This window comes from Ailuropoda melanoleuca, chromosome 6 (genome assembly GCF_002007445.2).
Source record: "Ailuropoda melanoleuca isolate Jingjing chromosome 6, ASM200744v2, whole genome shotgun sequence".
NCBI classification, from domain to species: domain Eukaryota; kingdom Metazoa; phylum Chordata; class Mammalia; order Carnivora; family Ursidae; genus Ailuropoda; species Ailuropoda melanoleuca.
Window position 1 is genome coordinate 97,828,147 of NC_048223.1, and position 19,249 is coordinate 97,847,395.

The following is a 19,249-nucleotide window of genomic DNA, read 5'->3' on the forward strand; positions in this document are numbered from 1 at the left end:
TTCTGTGAAGTCCATGTTATTTATCCTCTGGATTATAGAGGCAGAAAAAAACTAGTTTGTGAGGCATTATGGCACACACAGAGTACAGATCCCTTTGCTCCCCCATCTCTTCCTCCCACAGACACCTTTCTTAACTGGCAGCTTTCTCTTTGTCATTCCAGAGGCTTCAGAGCAGAGACCTCTATGCAATTTCTGTTTTTCCTCAAGAAATTATGGCGAACAGTCGAGTGGGTAGGATTAGAGACATTTTCTATATATGATCTGTATATCCTTGATTCTAAGACATTTGATAAAAACAGATTTTTATGTTTTGAAATTCAGAAGGTGTCTTGCAATCAATGTCAAGAGCAATCTGTCTGTTTCCAGGCAGAACTGTGAGTTATGCTGTGTTTGTCATTGTGCACGAGCATGCTTAGTGTTGTGTGGAAGCTATCTTTTCATCTGATTGCCAACTCAGATGAGATTTTGTAATGGTGCTTAACGCAGGTGAATTTTATTTTTACATTTTATTTTATCTGATTAAATAATTTTTATTTTTTACCATAGGTAGTCACATTTTTTTTTCATTTTTTTCTTTTCACTTATCTCCTACCTCCCATCCCTAGCCTCTGGCAACCACCAATCTCTTATCTGTATTTATGAGTTTGGTTTTTTGTTTTATTTTAGATTCCACATACAAGAGAGATCATACAGTATTTGTCTTTCTCTGTCTAACTTATTTCATTTAGCATAATGCCCTTGCGGTCCCTCCATGTTGTCACAAATGGCAATATCTCATTCTTTTTTTATAGCTGAATAATATTCTATCATCTTCTTCATCCATTCATCCATTGATGGATACTTAAGTTGCTTTCATATCTTGGCTATTGTAAATAGTGGTGCAATGAACATGGGATTGCAGATACCCTTTTGAGGATATGCTTTTCATTTTCTTCAGATAAATACCTAGAAGTAGAATTGCTGGATCATATGGTAATTCTATTTTTTATTTTTTGAGTAATCTCCCTACTGTTTACCATGGTGGCTGCACCAATTTACATTCCTACCAATGGCGTGAACAAGGGTTCCCTTTTCTCCATACCTTTTCCAACATTTGTCATTTCTTACATTTTTGATAAGAGCCAATCTAACAGGCATAAGGTGATGTCTGCCTGTGATTTTGATTTGCATTTCCCTGGTGACTAAAAGATGCTCTTTTCATGTACCTGTTGTCCATTTGTATATCTTCTTGGGAAAAAATGTCTGTTCAGATCTTCTGCCGTTTTAAAATCACATTGTTTTTTGCTATTGAGTTGTATGAGTTCTTTATATATTTGGGTATCAGCCCCCTTTCAGATATATGATTTGCAAATATTTCTCTCATTTGGTAGGTTGCCTTTTCATTTCATTGATGGTTTCCTTTGCTGTGCAGAACCTTTTTAGTTTGCTGTTGTCCCACTTGTTTATTTTTGGTTTTGTTGCCTTTGCTTTTGGTGGCACATTAAAAAAATCATCACCAAGGCCAATGTCAAGGAACTTATTGCCCATGTTTTCTTCTAGGATTTTTATGGTTTCAGGTCTTACATTTAAGTCTTTCATTCATTTTGAGTTAATTTTTGTGTATGTTGTAAAATAATGGTTGAATTTCATTCTTTTGCATGTGGCTGTCCAGTTTTACCAACAATATCAGGTGAATTTTCATTTAATTCTAGACTGCCAGTTGGCTCCTAATGATTATAATTTGGCAAAGCTAAACTCATTTTTTAAAAAAAATGTGGACTATTGCCTGTTATATGTCAAACCAGAATTTAATAAAGGGGATTGTTACATACTTTGTATTGGATCAGAAAACTTTCAGAGTTGGGAGAGATTTGTGTGACCAGTTCCTGTGCTGAGGAGTTTTACTTGGGAATGGTACATCTATTGAAGAGTTCTAGCTAACCTTTTCCCTTAACGTTTCTATGAAAATGTTTAATATTTAGTAGAAATAATATAAAAATGTATAAAGAAAAGTCAATAAATGAATGCACAGATGATGCTCATTGGGGCAGATGGTGCATGAACTGATCAGGAGACTCACAGGCGAAGGAAAGGTGCTGTTTTGCATCAGGCCCTGGACTCTCTATGTGAGCATGATAATCTAATGGTTAGAATTTCTTCTGGTAATTCCTGTGCCTGCCTGGGTTTCCAAATGCTAGCGGCTCAGCTAAGAATACATACCATCCTTTCTCAAGATGGGGGAGGTATCAGATATGAATGAGATAGGGGAGAGTTGGCAAACCCCAGGGCCCCGGCAGGGCCGTGTTGGAAAAGGTGTGGAGAAAAGGGAAGCCTTGTTCACACGGTTGGTAGGAATGTAAATTGGTGCAGCCACTGTGGAAAACAGTAAGGAGATTACTCAAAAAATAAAAAATAGAACTACCATATGATCCAGCAATTCTACTTCTAGGTATTTATCTGAAGAAAATGAAAAAGAGCATCCAGGGTTGGGTTCATTTTGCTGGATCAGACCAAGGGTCACTGTCTAGAGGCTAAGATATCATCATTTTCCTGCACCCAAACTGGATGCAGCAGTCAGTTGTCTGGGAACCAAGGAGTATTGTGTGACCAGAGCTGTGAAAGACCAGTTTGGGCAGGAAAATGCATAACCCTGTTGGTGACTGCCAGAAGACCTATTTCTTGTCACCTCAAACCAAGTCTCACCATAAGTAGGCTGGACATAATCATGACAACCTCCTGGCTATTTTGAGTGGCTAGCCAGAAGGGTAAGATGTAAAAGGGATCTGATTTATATTTAATGTTTTTTTTTAAGATTTTATTTATTTATGTAACAGAGAGACAGCCAGCGAGAGAGGGAACACACCAGGGGAGTGGGAGAGGAAGAAGCAGGCTCCCAGCGGAGGAGCCCGATGTGGGACTCGATCCCAAAACGCCGGGATCACGCCCCGAGCCGAAGGCAGACGCTTAATGACTGCGCTACCCAGGCGCCCCTATATTTAATGTTTTTAATGGTAATTCAAGGGAGATCAGAATAGCCACCCAAAATCAGCTATTTATTAAGCATATATGCAAAACACTGGACCAGGTGCTATGGGATATGAAAGGATATGGATGGGGAGGAGAGAAAAAGAATTTGTAGTCAGATTCAAGAATTTAAAGTCAATTCTAGGCTATATATACAAAATGTATTACACATGAAAAAAAGCCAGCAATGCAAGGCATTAAGCAAGTGTCAAGTAACTTGGCATATGTGAGAAGAGAATTATGCTCTCAGAATTTGGAAGAGGGAAGCTTAGCTGGAAGACTAAAGATTTAAGGTTTGAACTAGACCTTGAAGGATGAGCTGGCAGAAACACCTAGGCTAAATAGTACTGTCAGAAGTTTGAAAATCACTATTATCTTTTACTGCTCTCCTCTTTATTCAGGTTCTGCTGGCCCCCAGTAGATGAGGGGCCTAAAATAAAGGAGAGCAGGATGCCTGACTTTGGCTTTGTCTCCAGGGTTTGTCACCCCTGGCTGATCTCTGCAAAGGCGGAGGCAATATGCAAGCTTCCTGCTACGGACTGGCCTGGTATTGTGGGCTATTATTGCCTTCAAAAACTGGGTGTGTGAGCCATGTTGTGAAAGTCTTGAGCATAAAATTCTAGAGGCCATGTGTTCTTTAAAAATTTCCCCTGCCCCCTAGGAACAGTAATGTCCAGAATTCAAAGACAGAGACTATGCCCTTTGGAGTCTTGAGTGCCTAGCAAGTACAAGCCTGGGTGCTTAGGGTTTGTAAAGTGTGGTAAATTTTTCTTAACTTCAACTTTCCTCCTTCTCAGAACTACTTTCAGTTCTTTGGCAGTGATCCCATTTAAGGGTGGCCCTCTGGAGAAACGTAGGCATTTTCCTTCCTTTTATTATTATTATTTTTTCAAATCTGGAATCAGCTGTCGCTACTCCTTCCTGCTCTCCCCTGGTTCCAGAGTTTCTGACTTCTCCCTTGAGACACTTCTTTGGAAACTTTTTGAGCCACTGGAGAATCAACTTAGAGGCTTTTTTACTTTTAGACCAATGGGAATATTGTGTGTCATGGATAGAAATATTTGGGTACTACAATTATCATCTTGAGTCTATATAACAAGGCTGTTTCCTTGTCTTGGCACACAGCCCGAGTTAACTTTGCTTTTGCTGGATGTAAATACAATGAATTTTGTTTGAACAAGAAATCATGTGTAACAAATGCTTTTGCAAAACCATGTCCATTTAGCAGTTACTTTAATAAATATGTGCTTCAGCAAGGGGTTTTTGTACAACAGCTGGGTTTTTAAATTCCTATACGGTGTTTAACTTAACATTTTTATAAATGAACTTTTTGTTTTAGAGTAGTTTTTGATTTACAGTGAAGTTGTGAAGATAGTATAGAAAGTTCCCATACACTTCATACCCAGTTCCCCCTGTTATTAACATCTTAAATTAGTATGGTACCTTTATTACAATCAATGAACCAATATTGATACATTATTATTACTAAAGTTCATACTTTATTCAGATTTCCTTAGTTTTTATACAACATCCCTTTTCTGTTCCAGGATCCCATATTTCATTTAATCCTTATGTCTTCTTAGGCTCCTCTTGGTTGTGATATTTTCTCAGACTTTCCTTGTTTTTGATGACCTTGACAGTTTTGATAAGTAGTGATCAGATATTTTATACAATGTTCCTCAACTGGGATTTGTCTGATGCCTTTCTCATAACTATACTGGGGTTATACAGTTTTACCACAGATGTAAAGTGCCGTTTTAATGCATCACCCAAGGGCATGCACTATCATCAGCATGACCTATTGCTGTTGCTGTTCTCTTGGTCACCTGGCTGAGGTAGTGTTTGTCAGGTTTCTCCTCTGTGAAGTCACTCTTTCTTCTTTCCTTCCCGTAGTCCATTCTTGGAAGGCAGTAACTATGTGTAGCCCATGCTTAAGGAGTGTTAGGCTCTACCTCCTAGAGGGCAGAGTTTCTACATAAAGTATTTGGAATTCTTCTTGTCAGGAGATCTGTCTATTCTCCCTCCTTTATTTATTTAATAATTTATATCAGTATAAACCCTTGGATATTTGTTTTGTACTTTGAGTTATAATTGAATGCTATTTTATTTTGTTGCTCACATTCTTCCAGTTCGGGCTATTGGCTCCTGTGTTAGTTTGATCTACTACATCACTGTGTGGTTTTTTAATCACTCCCTTACTTTCTGGCACTAGGAGATACTCCAGGCTTGCCTTGTATGTTTCCTGCCCCCCGTCCTAGAATCAGCCATTTCTCCAGGGAGTTCTGGTTCCTTTTATTGGAGAATGGTTTTAGAACAGAAACTGTCACAATCTACATTCCATTCTGGGATTCTTAACCTCCTGAATGATTTTTTGTTAATTTGTATGCATTAAGGGTTATTCTTAGTACTCTAAAGTTCTGTCAGCTTTGATAAATGCATACTGTCATGTATCTACCACTACATATCATATTGAGTAGTTTCATCACCCTAAAAATCCCCTGTGTTTCCCCCATGTAGTCAACCCTTTTTCCACCCCCAGTGAACCTCTGGCAACCACTAATCTATTTACCATTTCTATTTAAATGTAATGTTTAAAAAATATTTAAATTAAAAAAATTTTAAGTTGAAACTTTTATAAACTGATTAGATTTTCATAGATAAGGAGTATTTTTTTTAAATGAACATCTTTGACCTAAAAGAAATTATAGCTGTTATTAGTTATCATACCTGATTTGGGGGGCTGCCCCTTAAAGTAGCCATAAAATCTCATCATTGTAATAAAGTGACAGTTCACTTATTGTTTCTGCCGACCTCTGAGATGTTTAGAGGAATCGGGGCACTTGGGGTTGGGGTAACAGGACGAAGGAGGTAAAGAGGTTATTTCAATAGAAAATATAAGAAATTTCAATTCATGCAAGAACTTTGTGCTAAGTTCTTGTAGCTCAGATAAGAGTGGTTATGAATTGGTTGTGAGATACTTAATGTAAACTGTGATGATCCCTGTGCCACCCGGGCTCCATCAAGCACTGGGGTCAGGTTATACACTGACCTGTAGTTTAGAATCTTCCTTTCAATTCTGCAAACTCCTTCTTGTGTGTCTTCTCTGCTTGCAGTTGCTGTGATGTGTGCTCCAGGCCTGCCTTCTTCTGGTGCTACTGTTTGGCTACACACTTCCCTTTTGGGAGAGATGGACATTCTGCATCACGCAGAATCCTTTAGCTCAGGGTTCAGGGCATTCTTCCCTGACTACTAAAGTTTATCCTGGAAAGACATGGGTGATCTCAGGTCATACTTCACTACCCATTCCCCTCTCTCAACGTGGCCCCAGTCCCACAGTTGCTGTAGAATATATAGGATTGCTTTAAATTTGGGGAAGGGGAGAATGGGGAGATTCTTTGGGCTATAGGATGGAAGGGACTTCTGCTCTCATTCTCCTCAGGGGCCCTGGGGTTATACTTCTGGAAAAACAAATGGAAGATGTTGGAGGGGAAAAAGTAAGAGACAGAGAAAAGAAGATAATGTTTTGTTTAAACTGAACACAGATCTAGCATATAAGTGAATAGGAAAGGAACTCATACTTGTTGAGTACCAGCCGTGTACTAGAGTCTCTGTTGGGAATTCTCACATATTTTTTCTCCTTTTCCCCTTACAGTGACTCTGTGATATAGATTAACAAAATCTTTATTTTACAGATAAAGACACTGCGGTTCAGAGAGGCTCATTAACTTGTTTAAGATCACGCATTAAGAATTTGAACCTAGGGGCACCTGGGTGGCACAGCGGTTAAGCGTCTGCCTTCGGCTCAGGGCGTGATCCCGGCGTTGTGGGAGAGCCCCACATCAGGCTCCTCTGCTATGAGCCTGCTTCTTCCTCTCCCGCTCCCCCTGCTTGTGTTCCCTCTCTCGCTGGCTGTCTCTATCTCTGTCGAATAAATAAAAAAAATCTTTAAAAAAAAAAAAAGAATTTGAACCTAGATCTCCTTAACTATGAAGCCCTGGCAGCATGTTAAAATCTTCTAGGCCCTTGGGGTGCCTGCCTGGCTTAGTTGGTAGAGCATGTGAGTATTGATCTCAGGTTCATGAGTTCAATCCCCAAGCTGGGTGTGGAACCTACTTAAAAAAAAAAAAAAAGTCATCTTGGCCCTTACAAAACAAAACACGCAAACAAACAACAACCTTGCCTGAGTCCTATCCCAGACCAAATTAAATCCCAGTCTCAGAGGGTAGGGCTGGGCATTAACAATTCTTAAGTACCCCAAGTGATTATAATGTGGACGCCAAGGTTGAGAATCCTGGCTCTGCTCAGAAAGACAGTGTCTCTCTTACTTTCTCCTAAAAGAAGGGAAGGGGCATTTTCTGAACCAATGTGCATTCTAACTACTCTCAGAGCTCTTTTTGATCCACCCTTGTTCCCTATTTCCTATTCCTCACAGGGGTTCTTGTAACTGTAAGCAAGCAGATAGGGTCAGGGCAGAGGTTATTATTGATGGAAGAAAAGTAGAAATTCAATCCGGTCAAATTAATCTGTGTTTGTCTCTCTCTCTGTAAAGATTTTATTTATTTGTCAAAGAGAGAGAGAGACAGAGCACAAGTAGGGGGAGCGTCAGGCAGAGGGAGAAGCAGTCTCTCTGCTTAGCAGGGAGCCTGATGTGGGACTTGATCCCACAGCTCTGGGATCATGACCTGAGCCAAAGGCAGATGCTTAACCAAATAAGCCACCCAGGCATCCCATGTGTCTCTCTTTTGATAACCCATGTATGTATAGTGCTGATAGATTGTCAAAGCATGATGTCAAATAGTGTCACGAAAATTTCATATGATTTTCAAAATGTGCTAGCAAATTTTGTTTGCTGAATATTCATACACTAACACCAAATAGTACTGATTTAATATCTTGGTTTATATGGGGTGAAAGAAGATGGAGCTTGGGTCTATTGCTGGTGGAAAAAAGAAATGTATGAATTCCTGAGATTAGATCTGTCAGTTGCCATATAAGATGTAACATTTTACCCCATGATTCTTAAAGTATTATGATTTACCATGCCTCTGCCCTCCCTATCTATTATAAAAACCCATTCTTTTACAGTCTCCTTTTAGCCTTGAAAGCAACAAGTACTGTTTTAAAAATATCAAAAGGACATTACATCAAAACAACATGTTAAATATTATGAAGAACATTTTAGTATATTCAAATATAATAAAGGTGAAATGGATAAATACGGACATTCTTGGAGTTGGAAAAATGTCATTTTTTATAATAGTTACCCACGGCATTTATTTTAAGATACATAAAACCAGAGTACCTCCTTTCATTAGTTTTATCAATGGACTTCTGTTTTAATAAAGAATTAGAAACAGTGTAGAGACAGGAATGCCCCTCTTCCACCCCATCCTACCAGCTACCTTCCCTATCATGACCCACCAGTGATGCAGATGCTACCATCACTACTCTGTCCGAGTTACGTAATTCCTGCTTTCTTGGCCATTGTTGCGGATATAGAGAGTCCCTCAAGCTGTCAAACCACACTGTGGATATTGCACATTGGAGAGAGTGCCGGATTATTGCACTGCAAACCACGCAGTGAATATATTTTTTCCAGCTTACACTGCTGTAACAGCTTTTTAGTTTTGACCAGTTTGTTGTTTAATTACTTTTATTTGTCTTGCAGATGATCTCTTTCATCTATTTGCTTCTTAAATGAAATGCTTAGCCTATTTTGTGATCATCATCTCGCCAGATTGTAGCAATTTTTTTCACTGAACATTGTCATCTTTCAGCCCCAAGTCAGTTTTGCATTTGGCTTATTGCCTCAGTGAATATTTATCTGTGTTCTTTAAGTCCCTGGAGCAATTTCCTCATCTAACTATTGCATATTATCAGATAATCTCCCACTTTTTGCCTAGGATTCTTTTTTATCAGAAAATTTAAAACACAAAGTAGAGAAAATAATAAATCAAATCCCCGTGTACCCATCATACAATTTCTTGTTTTAGCTGTGTCTTACCACCTTCTCTTCTTTTTGATGCTCCTCCCAGATTTTTTTTTTTTGGACATATTTTACTATATATCTTCAAAGGTACAGGTTTCTGAAAAATTATAGACACAATACTATTAAACACCTTTAAAAATGAATAGTTCCTTAGCATTATAAAATACTATCCAAATAGTGTTCAAATTTCTTCAGTTGTCTTGGAGTTTCTTTTAAATTGGTTTGAATCAGAATTTCAAGGTCCAGATAGTACATTTGGTTAGTCTATCTTTTTTTTTTTAAGATTTTATTTATTTATTTGACAGAGAGAGAGAGACAGCTAGCAAGAGAGGGAACACAGGCAGGGGGAGTGGGAGAGGAAGAAGCAGGCTCCCAGAGGAGGACCCTGACGTGGGGCTTGATCCCAGAACTCGGGGATCACGCCCTGATCCGAAGGCTGATGCTCAATGACTGAGTCACCCAGGTGCCCCAGATTGGTCTATCTTTTAAATCTCTTTTATCCTATAGGTACCCCAACCTCTTTTGTCTTCCTGACATTTATTTGTTAAAGAACTGGAATTGTTTTGTAGTATTTCCTCCAGACTAAATTTTACTTATTGTATTCCTGAAGTGTCTTCTAACATGGTTTTCTGTGTCCTATATTTTATGTAAACTGGTAGTTAGATTTAGAGGCATCAGTTTTTTGGCAAGACTACTTCAGAAGGTGTGTGTGTGTTTCTTTCTTTCTTTCTTTTTTTTTTTTTTTGTAAGATTTATTTATTTATTTATTAGACAGAGAGAGACAGCCAGCAAGAGAGGGAACACAAGCAGGGGGAGTGGGAGAGGAAGAAGCAGGCTCCTAGTGGAGGAGCCTGATGTGGGGCTCAATCCCACAACGCCGGGATCACGCCCTGAGCCGAAGGCAGACGCTTAACGACTGCGCCATCCAGGCGCCCTGATGTGTGTGTGTTTCCATCAGAAGGCCTTCAGTAAATGCTTGTACCTCCTTTTGTGACGTCAGCAGCCATTGACGATTATTACTCAGCTTCAACACTTTATTTGGTGTTTGTACGACAGTGATACTCTAATGCTATCAATTTTATGCTTTCATTATCTGGAATACTTCAAGGAGAAACCTTCCCCCATCAACTATTTGGTCATCCGGTGGTACAATCTGTGTAGCAAAGGCATGCTGAGTGTTGTTATTTCCCCCTTTTATTTGCTTTCCAAATAATGAATTGGTTCCAAAGACGAACAATGATTTCTTTAGATTATCATTATGGACATGTGTATCAACATATCTGATGTGTTTTCATCCATGGCAGTTATTATTTCTTATTGCTGTTCAAATTTTTACTCCTTTGGCTATCAGGAGCTCCTTGAAGTTGGCTCCTGAGTCCATTTGACACAACCCTCGTAGTTTTAGATAGTGTCTTTGCTTTCTGACATGACAAAATATTCCAGTCTCATATACTTCCTGCCTCAGACTTGGAATCGGCCATTTTTCCCAAAGAGCTTTGGTTCATTTTAGTGGAAAATAGTATTTAGAGATCACAATCTTGTGCTGAGGTAGAAGATGATAATTTAGTAAAGACTACAGAGAATGAGGGAATAAGTTGAGTGGATATTTGGGAGAACAGCATTCCAGGCAGAAGGAACAGCAGGTGCAAAGACTATGAGCCTAGAATAGAGGGAGGAAGAAGAGGGAAGTAGTGGAAAAGAAAGTCAGAGAGGTGGTGGGGAGAAGGTCAGGTAGGGCCTCATAGGCTGTCCAAGATTTGCTTGGAGTATATGGGAGCCATTGGAGGATTTTAAGCAGAAGAATGACATAACCTTTTGTTTTAACTGAATCACTATGGGTGCTGGGTTGAGAATGGACTAAACAGGGTTAAAAGCGGAATCTGGGGGACCAGTGAGAAGGCTATCACAGTAACCTAGGTGAGAAGTGATGTGGTTCAGGCCAGTGTGGTAGTGGGGGTGATGAGAAGGAGTTGGTTCAGGATATATTTTGAAAATGGAACCCACAGAATTTGCTAAAGGATTGGACTTGGATTGTGAGAAGACAATTCAATGTGACTCCAAGGTTTATGGCCTGAGCTATAAATGAAATCGTAAAACATCATGATATTACGAGTGGCATCTCTTCTGTGGTTCAGTGCTGTTTGGGGGAGGGAGAAAAGGGGGGTCAGGCAAAGCCCCACAGAGGATTACATACTGAAGCAGAGTCATAAAGGATATGTAGGAGGACCAGGTGAACATGAGGGGAAAGAGCATTCTGAGCAGAGGGAGCAACAGAGGAAGTAGGAAGTTAAAGTTTGGAATAGGGTGTCTTGTGTCAGTACAACTTGTATTAGGTCTAGAGCTCGGAAAAGACTGTGGGTTTGGAATTATGATTTGTTTTTGGAGTACAGGGATCTGTCAGGAAATGAGTCTAGAGAGGCAGAGGAGGACCTTATGAATTCCATGATAAGAATTTGAATTTTGCTTTTTGGATGATAAGGAGACTAGAACTTCTTAAGCCTGGGAATGACATTATCAGGTATACACTTCAGAAAGATAATCTGGGCAGCTCAGTGAGAGAGATTGGAGGTATAAAAAAATGAAACTTCAATCATTCTAAAAATTTATCAAAGATCCTTTTATCGTTAAAAGAAAGGTAAATATCTTCACCCCTTTCTAAGAACTCCCTCTGTCCTTCTGAGTGCAGTTTTTATTTTCTACTTCCTATTACAAATAACAATAACATGAGTAATGATGATGATAATTTTTTGTTCAGAAATAGGGTTTATTTTTTAAGATAAATTTTCAGGCCTTTAAAAAGACACGCATAAACCCCATCTGTTTTGTAATTATTCTTGGATCAATGAGAGGCAATATTTACTTAACTATATAGTGTTTTCATATGCCAAGGAGGGTGTGAACACCAGACAATATGTTTTAACTGTAGCACAGAACATGTTACCATAAGAAGCATTTGACATTTAGTCAAAAGGTTCTCATAGCATGAGTTGGAGGCTAAAACCATGTTTCTATTACTGTATATTCAACTCAGGTGAACTTCAAATTTTTATGAGGTGCTAGTTAGCATAATGAGATTTTCTCTCTTCTGGTTGAACCAGAAGTTGGGTACTTTACTCTTGATAGCTTCTCTCTCTGTGATGACATTGAAAGAGAAATGAGTCAATTGTCAAAGTAACCTTTAGTCAACAATATGATGTCCAAGTAGAACATGGTAGGAGTTGCTTTGAATTTTATTTTATTATTTTGAATTTTATTTTTGTTTGAAATAGAGAACTGTTGCCACACTGCCCAGCGTGGGGGTGTCTTTCACATGTTCGGTGCTTGTTGTTTGTTTCTCCCACCTAAACCCTCATCTGCTATAATCGTCCACTTGATCATTCTTTTCTCCTTCTAGCTTTGATGGTCTGTTTTCTATTCTGTAGTTCACAGGGTATTTTGGGGACATGCTGTTTTTCAAATTTTTCTCCAAACAGTGATGCCAAGACAATCATAAATCCATTATAAAAATTTTGATTTTTACAAATATCTTATCTTACTTAAAAATAATTTTACCACAATAGGACAAATATCCAACCAATATTCTTATTAGAGATGAAATCTAAACTGGCTCTGGAGAAGGCATCCATTGGATTTTTCATTTAGCATAATTAATTAGTATAAATGCAAAATTCTGTAACTGTGAACCACTTAGTAAGATAAAAGAGGAGTTTTGTTGTACAGACTTAGATTTATTAAAACAACAAACATTTACTGAGCACATACTCTGTGCCGGCCACCGTGCAAGTTCACAGAGATGCCCGAACTGAAAAGTCAGCCCCTGCCTTTATTAAAGTATCATGGAGAATATATTTTCTATAAAGAGTCAAAAACAATTTGTAATGGTCACTAATTTAATGGTTTATATGAAGAAAAATGTCTTATGGTATAATTGGCTTTAAACACAAATTCTCATGTTAGAGAGGCAATGTAGAAAAAGCATGAAGTAGGAATCAGAAAACCACATCTACATCCCTGCTTTGCTTCTTTTTATTCATTAATTCACTATTTATGAAACATTTATTGAGAGCCCACACTGTGGAGCAACTGTATTAGGTGCGGGGGAGCATGGTAGCAAATAAGAGAGATGATGGTGCTCCCTGCTCGCTCGTGCTCTCTCTCTCTCTCTCTCTGAACATGAGCAGATGACTTAACTTTTCCTCGCCTCTAACCTGGGTTAGACTAGATGTCTGCGGTATCTTTCCAAATCAAAAATGCTAAGGTTTGTTATTGCGTTGTGGAGGGAGAATCTGCCCAAGGGGCCTTGGGCCTTGAGTACTTACCTTCCTCTGCGAGGATTAGGTCTTGTCCTAATTTCAAAATAACATCGAATACACACAGTATTACTCGTTTTGTTTGGCTCCTCATCTGCATTTGGGTCATCTTGACAAAGGCTGGGTGTGGCAATTCATGCTCAGTAGAATTCAGAGGTAGGAGGTTAAAGTTTGGAAAAGGTGGGTGACTTGCATCAGTACAGCTGGATAGCTGTTCCCTGCGAGCAGCCTCCTCTGCCCTTCCACCAATAACGAGGCTCCTCCTGGCACAGCGTCCTTCTGTCCATTCGTTCATCCGTGACAGGACCTGTTGCTCTTCTGGTCTAATGAGCCTCAGAAAAGGGATTGCTTATCAGAGGACCAAAAAGGATCGCTTTAAGGGGCAGGAAGGACTACTTGAGTCCCACAGTTTTTTCCAGTGGGTATCAGGAAACAAGCTTCTTGTTATCTGGTTTCAAAGCTGCGATAAGTAAATAGCTTTTTTGCTTGCAGCCAAGATACATATCTCAAGGAGAAAAATGGATTTCTGTAGCAAAGAGAGAGGGAAAGAGAGATACTTGAACATACATTGCTTTAAGAATACAAAAAATTACAATCCGGACGACTCTTCGTGGTCTCTAGGGAAATGAGCAGCTGGCCTCAGCCAATCTCTTCTTTCGAATCGAGTCAATGAAAGAGACATAGGGTTTGAAGTTCCTTCCGAAACGGGGCCGGCTAATTTAGCCCCTCCCATGAGCCCGAGGGTCTGTTATATCTCGGTTCCTTGAATACCTCTCTCGCTGAGACCCGACCACAGCAAGAAGAGGCTGAAAAAAATAAAGAGCAAAGAGGAAGAAAACAAAAGCTGCCAATTATGGAAGATAGAAAGGGTAAGAGCAAATCGATTTGATTTGAATCCTTAAGAACAAAAAAAAAAAAAAAAAAAGAGAGAGAGGAAAAAAAAAAGTCCCAAAAAGCCCAGACCAAAAGCAAGTACTTGAAAGAGCAAGAGGCATAAATCCCCAAATGAACTTTCCCACCCTCTCCTTCTGAGAGGAGGCAGAGAAAGAACTTTGGGAAACTTTTTAGGAAGCAAAGCCTGGGGGTTTTAGTCAGGGGTGGCTCTTGAGCAAGCTGGAGGGGCTCATGAATATTCATGATCAATTTGCATTCAGATCTGGTATTTTAGCGGCAAATGACTTCTTCCGTCCCTTTGCAGTTTAAGTAGCTGGCTCATTTATAGTCCAAAGTCATCTTGCTTCGGGTCTGTACCTCAGTGAGTTTGCTTGAAGATGCTGGGCTCTGTGTGTAGGAGATTTGTTTTGTTCTTGAATTTCCTGCGTGCTTTCCTGTTGTGAAATTAGCAAAGCTTCTCTGCCAGGAGTTAGATAGAGAAGTTAATGTGGCAAGAGGCTGTCACAACAGGACCCCGGAGTATGTCTTGCAAAAGACTGAATGTTTCTTGGATTATGTGAATGTGTATGGGAGGGGGGGAAAGGAGTGAAGGGTTGGAGGGATGAATAGTTTTATCTTAAAAAAGCAAGGCATATCTGAGTGACTATATTTAGATTTTTGTCTAAAAACTGTAAAGAGCAGCCTGGTTTTTACAGATGGTGTGCAGTCTCTGTCTTTTACCTCTTTTGGGCATTTTCTGCCACAGCAGAGAGCCAGCTGCTTGCCAGCCCGTGGGAGCCAGGAAGAGTCTCCGCAGCAGTGTAGTTATGTAGGGTTGCAAAACTTCATCATCTCTAATTTCTGATATCCCCACATGTTTTTGTCACATAAAGTGCAGAGCAATGGATGAGTAGCCAACAGATTCTTAATAATGATAGCAGTTGTAGCTGTTAATGTTTACTAAGTCTCTACTCTGTGCCGGGAGCTGTTCTAAGCACACGACCCATATTATTTATTCCTCTCATCAACTTCAGAGGTGAGTGCTATCATTATCATTCCCACTTTCCAGATGGTGGAGTTGATACAATGAGAGAGTGGCTTGCCTTGGGATCACACAGTTAGTGAGTGGTGAATTTGGGTGGACACAGGGTCTGTGGGCCTTTCTTTCTGTACTCCCACACTGTTACTCTACCTGAAGGCTCTGGCTACTGCCCTGACGTGGTTGATTCTGGGATTCAAAGATTTGAAGCTACTGGGAAATGATACTTACTGAAATCTCAAGTCTGAGAAGGAATTTGTGCTTTGCTGTCAGTTCACATTCATTTCTCTCATTTGGTGATCATGACCATTTTCTATGGTAGAACCCAGGTATTGTTATTTTTACCCTTTTACAAAAGGAAGAGACTTTGACTAGGAGGAGTTGGGTGACAGTAATCACACAGACCAGAAATCCCCTGCCTCTGGTTTCTCTTCTAACCTGCAGAGTGAGCCCAGTCATCTCTGAACTTCTGTCCCCACCCCCAGCCACTTTCAGTTCCCCAAGTGACCTTGCTCCTTTCCTCCCCCTCAGACTGTTGCATGGCATTTGCCTCTGCCCTGAAGGCCTGTCTGGCCTTCTCCTTCCCTTTCAGTCTGGAGCCAAGCTGCCTAGGTTTGAATCCCAGTTCCACTATTTACTACCTGTGTGCCTCAGTTCCTTCATCTGTAAAATGAAGAGAATAATAATATATACCTCATAGGGTTATTATAAGGACTAAATGAGGGATTCATGCAAAATTCTCAGAACAGGGTCTGATGCATAGTGTATGTGCTCAATAAATGTTAGCTGTTGTTGCAGTCATTCCTTCAAGCTTCATCCTGGTTGTTAATCCTTGTGTGAAGCTTTCTCCAACCCTTTGAGCCTTAGATTAGCCCGTCTTGGATGTTTCTACAACACCTCACTGCTTACGCCTGAACTGTTGCTCAGCACACTCATCCACATTCCTGCCCTCTGAATTGCTTCCCCCTTACCCTGACAATAATTTCTTTATCCACCTTTGGATTGGCAGTGTCTAGTGCATCTTTAGCACATAATGGGAACTCAACAAATATTTAATAAACTAAGTATTATTATTTTAGTTAATGTTTATCCAAGAATCAGGAGGCTGGTTTAAAACGGGGCCTGTGACTCTTCTGGTTATTGTGGTGCGTGGCACCATGAGCAGCAAAGTCTCCCATGACACCTTGTATGAGGTGGTGTGGGAAGTCCTGCACAGGAATCAGTGCAAAGTGCTGGAAGATTCTGGAGACAGTGGAGCTGTAGATCAGCTTGAAGAACTATGACTCTCAGAAGGACAAACACTTCTCAGATACCATCAGGCTTAAGTCTCCTCCCTGCCCAAGTTCTCCATATGAGTTTTGGGGGACCGGCAGCACTATGATGAGGCCAAGGCTGTGGATATTCCCCACATGGGCGTTAAGGTGCTGAAGAAACTCAACAAGAATAAAAATTAATCAAGAAGCCAGCCAAGAAGTATGATGCCTTTTTGGCTTCAGAATCTCTTATCAAGCAGATCCCACAAATCCTGGGCCCAGGCCTGAATAAGGCTGGCACGTTCCCTTCCTTGCTGACGCACAATGAGAACATGGTGGCCAAAGTGGATCAAGTGAAGTCCACAATCAAATTCCAGATGAAGAAGGTGCTGTGTCTGGCAGTGGCCATTGGCCCCATGAAGATAACAGATGATGAGCTCGTATACAATATCTACTTAGCTGTCAATTTCCTGGTGTCATTGCTCAAGAAGAACTGGCAGAATATCTGGGCTTTATACATCAAGAGCACCATTGGCCATTCCCAGCATCTGTTATAAAGCACAGTTTAATAAACCCTAGTGCTACCAAAACAAACAAATGAGAACTAAAAGGGGACCTATGAATTTGCAATAGAGATCCTGCTGGTAGATACTATTCTTTTATGCGCTTTATTAAGACATCCCTCTAAGTGAATACACTGGAGAAATGAGATGTATCCCTTCTGGGTAGGTGAGCTTCAGAGCTGCTGTGGCCCCATGCCAGGGTACCCGGTTCGGCGGTCCAGCTCTGGCAGAACTTCATCTCCCACTCCATGTTCAGCCAGGGGCCAAACTGGAGATTTCAGATGCCTCATAGTTCAACCTTGCTGTCTCTTAACAGAACATCTGGTTCCAGAAATAGTGCCTCCCCAACCCCATTAAATAGCAACCTTATAGTCTGAAACAATGTACTCTGGTAATAGAAGAAAAGCATACACTGCAGAGGTTGGCCCTGGGTAAAATCATAAAGTACATTAAATTTGTTTCCAGCACCCTCCCTTTCCTCTTCCTGGCATACCTTCAAAGCAATTTGACAAATATTATTGTGTGTCTACCATCATGTCCCTATGCCAGATGTGTGGGATATAAACAGTTTGCTCACAGTCTAGTGAGGAAGACAGATACATATACAACCAACTCTAATTGAAACCAGACTCTGTGAAGTGATAATAATAGCCAACATTGATTATTATGTGCCAGGTGCTGCCTCATGTAATCTTCACGACAAATCTGTGATACAGGTTTCTGCATCTTATAGCTGTGGAGAGAATGACTTGGCCAAGGTCACAGAGCTAGTATAGGAAGAAGGGGGAATTTATTTTATTCAAGTGTAATTAACATATAGTGTTATATTAGTTTCAGGTGTACAATATAATGATTCAACAATTCTATTTTTTTAGAGGTTTTATTTATTCATTTTTTAGGGGGAGGGGCGGAGGGGGAGGGAGAGGGACAAGCAGACTCTGTGCTAAGTGTGGAGTCTGATGTGGGGCTCGATCTCATGACTCTGAGATCATGACCTGAACCAAAATCAAGAGTCAGATGCTTAACAGACTGAGCCACCCAGGTGCCCCAACAATTCAGCAATTCTGTACATTACTTAGTGCTCATCACGATAAGTATATTCTTAATCCTCTTCACCTATTTCACCCATCCTCCCACCCACCTCCCCTCTGGCAACTACCAGTTTGTTCTTTGTATTTAAGAGTCTATTTTTGTTTGTCTCTTTTTCTTTGTTTCTTTGTTTTATTTCTCAAATTCTACATGAGTGAAATCATATGGTATTTGTCTTTCTCTGATTTATTTCACTTAGCATTATACCCTCTGAATCCATCTGTGTTGTTACGAACAGCAAGAGCTTATTTATTCTTTTTTTTTATGGTTGAGTAGTATTATTCCATTGAATATATATACCACCTCTTCTTTCTTTTCTTTTCTTTTTTAAAGTAAACTCCACACCCAATGTGGGGCTTGAACTCACAACCCTGAGATCAAGAGTTGCATGCTTTACCGACTGAGCCAGCCAGGCGCCCCTACCACCTCTTTATCTATTCATCTATCAATGGACGCTTGGGTTGCTTCCATATCTTGGCTATTGTAAATAATGCTGCAATAAATATAAGGGGGCATATACTTTTTAAATTAGGTTTTTTTTGTTTTCTTTGGGTAAATACTCAGTAGTGGAATTATTAGGTCATATGGTATTTCTATTTTTATTTTTTTGAGGAAGCCTCATACTGTTTTCCACAGTGGCTGTACTAGCTTGCATTCCCACCAACAGTGCATGAAGATTTTTTTTTCTCTACATCATCCCCAACATTTATTATTTCTTGTGTTTTTTATTTTAGCTAGTCTGACAGGTGAGATGTGATATCTCATTATTTTCATTTTCCTGATGATGAATGATGTTGAGTATCTTTTCATGAGTCTGTTGGCCATCCGTATGTCTTTTTTAAAAAAATGCCTATTCATGTCCTCTGTCCATTTTTTAATTGGAATATTTAGGTTTTTTGATATTGAGTTGTATAAATTCTTTATATATTTTGGATATTAACCCCTTGTCACATGTGTCATTTGTAAATATCTTCTCCCATTCAGTAGGTTGTCTTTTTGTTTTCTTGATGGTTTCCCTTGCTGTGCAAAAGCTTTATTTTGGTATAGTATCAGTAGTTTAATATTGCTTTCATTTCCTTTGCCAGAGGAGACATATCTAGAGAACTATTTCTAAGGCCATTGTCAAAGAA

At 39.8% G+C, this 19,249-nt stretch overlaps 2 protein-coding genes and 1 pseudogene across 10 annotated transcripts in view; 2 read left to right on the plus strand and 1 right to left on the minus strand.

Moving 5' to 3' along the window:
- TCTN3 (tectonic family member 3) overlaps positions 1–14,046 on the minus strand; it is a 61,603-nt gene extending 47,557 nt beyond the window's left edge. For 4 of the 7 annotated variants that reach the window (XM_034663028.1, XM_034663023.1, XM_034663022.1 and 1 more), the window contains exons 1-3: positions 13,312–14,046; positions 9,008–9,089; positions 6,053–6,178 (exon numbers count right to left, since the gene is read on the minus strand). In XM_034663028.1, coding sequence (XP_034518919.1) covers positions 6,053–6,178; positions 9,008–9,057 — 176 coding nt within the window. In that variant the 5' untranslated portion in view covers positions 9,058–9,089; positions 13,312–14,046. Of the gene's footprint in view, positions 1–6,052; positions 6,265–9,007; positions 9,090–13,311 lie in introns of those variants that run through there. The other 3 variants (XM_034663024.1, XM_034663025.1, XM_034663026.1) reach the window with 3 other exon arrangements.
- ENTPD1 (ectonucleoside triphosphate diphosphohydrolase 1) overlaps positions 14,046–19,249 on the plus strand; it is a 103,684-nt gene continuing 98,480 nt past the window's right edge. For 2 of the 3 annotated variants that reach the window (XM_034663033.1, XM_034663034.1), the window contains exon 1: positions 14,046–14,171. In XM_034663033.1, coding sequence (XP_034518924.1) covers positions 14,156–14,171 — 16 coding nt within the window. In that variant the 5' untranslated portion in view covers positions 14,046–14,155. Of the gene's footprint in view, positions 14,172–14,780; positions 15,212–19,249 lie in introns of those variants that run through there. The other variant, XM_034663035.1, reaches the window with a different exon arrangement.
- Positions 15,222–17,884, plus strand: LOC100469451 (annotated as a pseudogene).